General features: G+C 41.4%; 1 protein-coding gene across 1 annotated transcript; it reads right to left on the bottom strand.

Moving 5' to 3' along the window:
• Positions 1-215: 215 nt before the first annotated feature.
• hmx2 (H6 family homeobox 2) lies at positions 216-2755 on the bottom strand. Its single transcript, XM_079363475.1, has 2 exons — positions 1921-2755; positions 216-1222 (listed from the first exon to the last, which is right to left on the bottom strand). Exons 1-2 carry the CDS (start codon positions 2189-2191, stop codon positions 675-677), a joined length of 819 nt encoding a protein of 272 aa, XP_079219601.1. The 5' UTR covers positions 2192-2755; the 3' UTR covers positions 216-674.
• Positions 2756-3016: the final 261 nt, after the last annotated feature.

The raw sequence follows: 3016 nt of genomic DNA, 5'->3' as shown, positions 1-3016 counted from the left end.
AGACTATATCATGAACCTTTAACATAAAGGGATAATCACCCTCATGTCTTGAAGCAAAATTATTTGTGAAGAATTTGCTTATAAAAGGACAAGAAATGTAACATCCGCAGCCTTGACAAATATTTCTACAAGTCTCTCCTTTAAAAAATATATTTTCTGTCAGTATAAATTCATTTAAAAAAATTCAAATAAAACCAAACAAGCTTTCACTGAAATAGAAAATTTATTGAATGAGAAGGTAATTATTGGAGGTCTGGGTTACAATAGAAAGAATGATATTTTTCCTTAAACTGGATATTTTTCCCTGTCACGTGAAACAAAATGACTTATGCTTTGTGATTTCTCTGACAAACCAATATGAATAAAAAACTGTGGAAAAGCATTTCTGATATGAATACTAAACTCCTTTTCTTTATTTAAGGAAGGAGAATGAAAATGAAAGTACAAAACGTATTATAATTTATTATACACATGGTGTATTTAATATGTTCAGGGAAGCTTGATTGCTTTCTTGTGAGACGTACAGCAGCTGCATAATAAGAATTTCCTCAACGAATAAAGTGATACAATTAATATACAGCGGTTATGTGGAGACATTTATGAGAATGTTTGTTTTTTGTTTTGTTTTTGTTTGTTTTTTTACGTGGATTTGAGTGAACATACAGTGGAGTCAATCAGTACTCAATCTTGTTATACAGATTATATAAAGGTAACGCTGGCAAATTGCTTCCCGGGTAATACAGGGGCGTCGGAAAGGCGATAGACCGGGGAACCGGAACACGCAGTAAGGAGTTATCTCTGAAAACCAGCGGCATCCCCACGAGTGTCTGTGCGGAGGCGTGGGCCATGTTTGCAGCCTCCAGTTCGGCTGATAGCTGCCGTTTCCATTTGTTTCTCCTGTTCTGAAACCACGTCTTGACCTGAGTCTCCGTCAGCTGCAGGCTGGAGGCTAAGCAGGCCCGCTCCGAGCTGCTCAGGTACCTTTTCATGTCGAACGTGGACTCCAGCTGGTACACCTGACTCCGGGAGAAAACCGTGCGCGTCTTCTTCTTGGATGAGTTTCCCTGCTTGTCCGCACCGTCTGCCTGTCTGTCCTCCGACAGAGGTGACATTTGATGACACGGTCTCTCGCGCTCCTCCTTGTAATCCTGCAGCAGAGGCTGTGGCAGGTGAGGTCGCCGCGCGAGCCCGTCGTTTCCAGATAGGAGTCCTTTGGCGGGACCTGCGCGCGAGGTGGAAGAGAAGGCGTAAATATGAGCCTGATAGCACAGAAAACAGGTGTTTTACGTTCACTGTTACAGTCAACTGTGTAAAGTCCCTTCTCTCCTTTCGACCTACTTAATTTGAGTGTTCGTTAAGTTTGAACTCTGACCTCTCTGAAGTAAGCCGGTGACTTTTTAAATAAACAATTCAGCACGAGTATGCACGGTTTAGTACAGTAGGCTAAGTTATTAATTACATCTCGCTCTATTTAACGCCCTATTGACGGCGTGTAGTGCAGCCATTTTTTTTAAACATGTTTCACCAATTAGCAGGCTCAATTAAATTTGAAACGAGAGGAAAGACAGAGGGCTAATTATTCGACCTTCCACTCTTCCGCTGCTGCTGCTGCTGCGATGATCGTGTGAATGTGATGGAACAAGTGGGATTGGATGAGCTGCATGCGAGTGTTACAGTCACAGACACAAGCTAATGAAATGTGAGCTGAAGTGCAAACAAAAACATCAAACAGCTAGGCCTGATTATTTTGCATTTAACACGTTTAATTAATGAGAAATAATGACGCTACATGAAGCGTAATTTAATGCAATTTACCCAGAAATAAATAACATTAATGACGTAAATACAATCTCCTTTAAAACCCTCTCATTTTTTAATGTCACATATTGAATAAAAATAACAATAATAAGTGTTCCTCACCTAAACAGAAGTTATGAGCTTGGTGCTGGCTGCATGGCTCGCTGTGACCCGTATCGGAGCAGAAACAGTCCGCTGAGTCCTCCCCGCCGCTGCACTCCTCCTCGGATGACACAGACAGTGAACGCCTCCTCGGAGGTGCCGCTGGTCCCTTGGAGAGCTCTTTGGTCCCAGAGCGCGGCGCATCGGATGGTGTGCCCAAGATGGACTGGATGGTAAAGCTGGAAATTGGGCCGGACGAGCACTTGCTCCCGCTATCTTCTGCACTACTCATTCTCGCTTCATAACAGTATTGAAGTATTGACTGAATCTGTCTGTCCTCTTGTTTTTTCCGTTATTGCTTCCAATACGGTTGGTGCGTAAATTTACGAAAGCGTCTCTTGCCTACTGTTCTTTTCCCCCCCTTAGCGTGCCTGTCTAATTGTTGAGTATCGACATTAAAAGAGTTGCAGGTGTTTTTTCTACAGCTCGGGGAACATGAGTGTATTCCTGGTCCTCCTCCTCACGCTCTGGATCAGAAGCAGCAAGATTGCGTTGCTTCATTTGCATGTAGGTAAGCTCCTCGTGGGCCAATCGCAGCCACAGACATAAACCCGGAAATTTCAAACTCCTGTCAAGTTTTTGGGACGAGATGAGAAGAGCAGGGAAGGAGACCAACTACACCTTTCTGAATTCAGCTGTGCAGAACCATTAAAACAATGTTTAGATTGTGTTTTTTATAGACTACTGTTTTTTAAATTTCATAACAAAAAATGGTGAGTTTGTAATGGTTTTGAGTACATTGATTTCGTTAATGACATTTCAGAAAAATCCTTTTAACCTTAAAATTATATTTCGACATTTTTTTTTCTCCAGTATCTAAATAAATAATATCTATAATATTCTATTCTGTTCTATTCACATATGGCATATGTCTACTGTAAATAAAGACAGACGGCTTTAAAACATGAGTTATGTGATCCAGGAAAAATATGCTTTGTTACTAATCCTACATGCATCCTAACACAAGCACGAGAAGAGTCGGTAAACTGAGGATGACCCCACCCTAGAGAACTGTCATATTTCCTTTTCTATTATCCTGTGCATGCTAAATTGTCCC

Source organism: Symphodus melops, assembly GCF_947650265.1.
Source record: "Symphodus melops genome assembly, chromosome: 15".
Classification (NCBI taxonomy): Eukaryota; Metazoa; Chordata; class Actinopteri; order Labriformes; family Labridae; genus Symphodus; species Symphodus melops.
The sequence above is the reverse complement of the archived record's forward strand: the minus strand, read 5'-3'. Positions and strand labels throughout refer to the sequence as shown.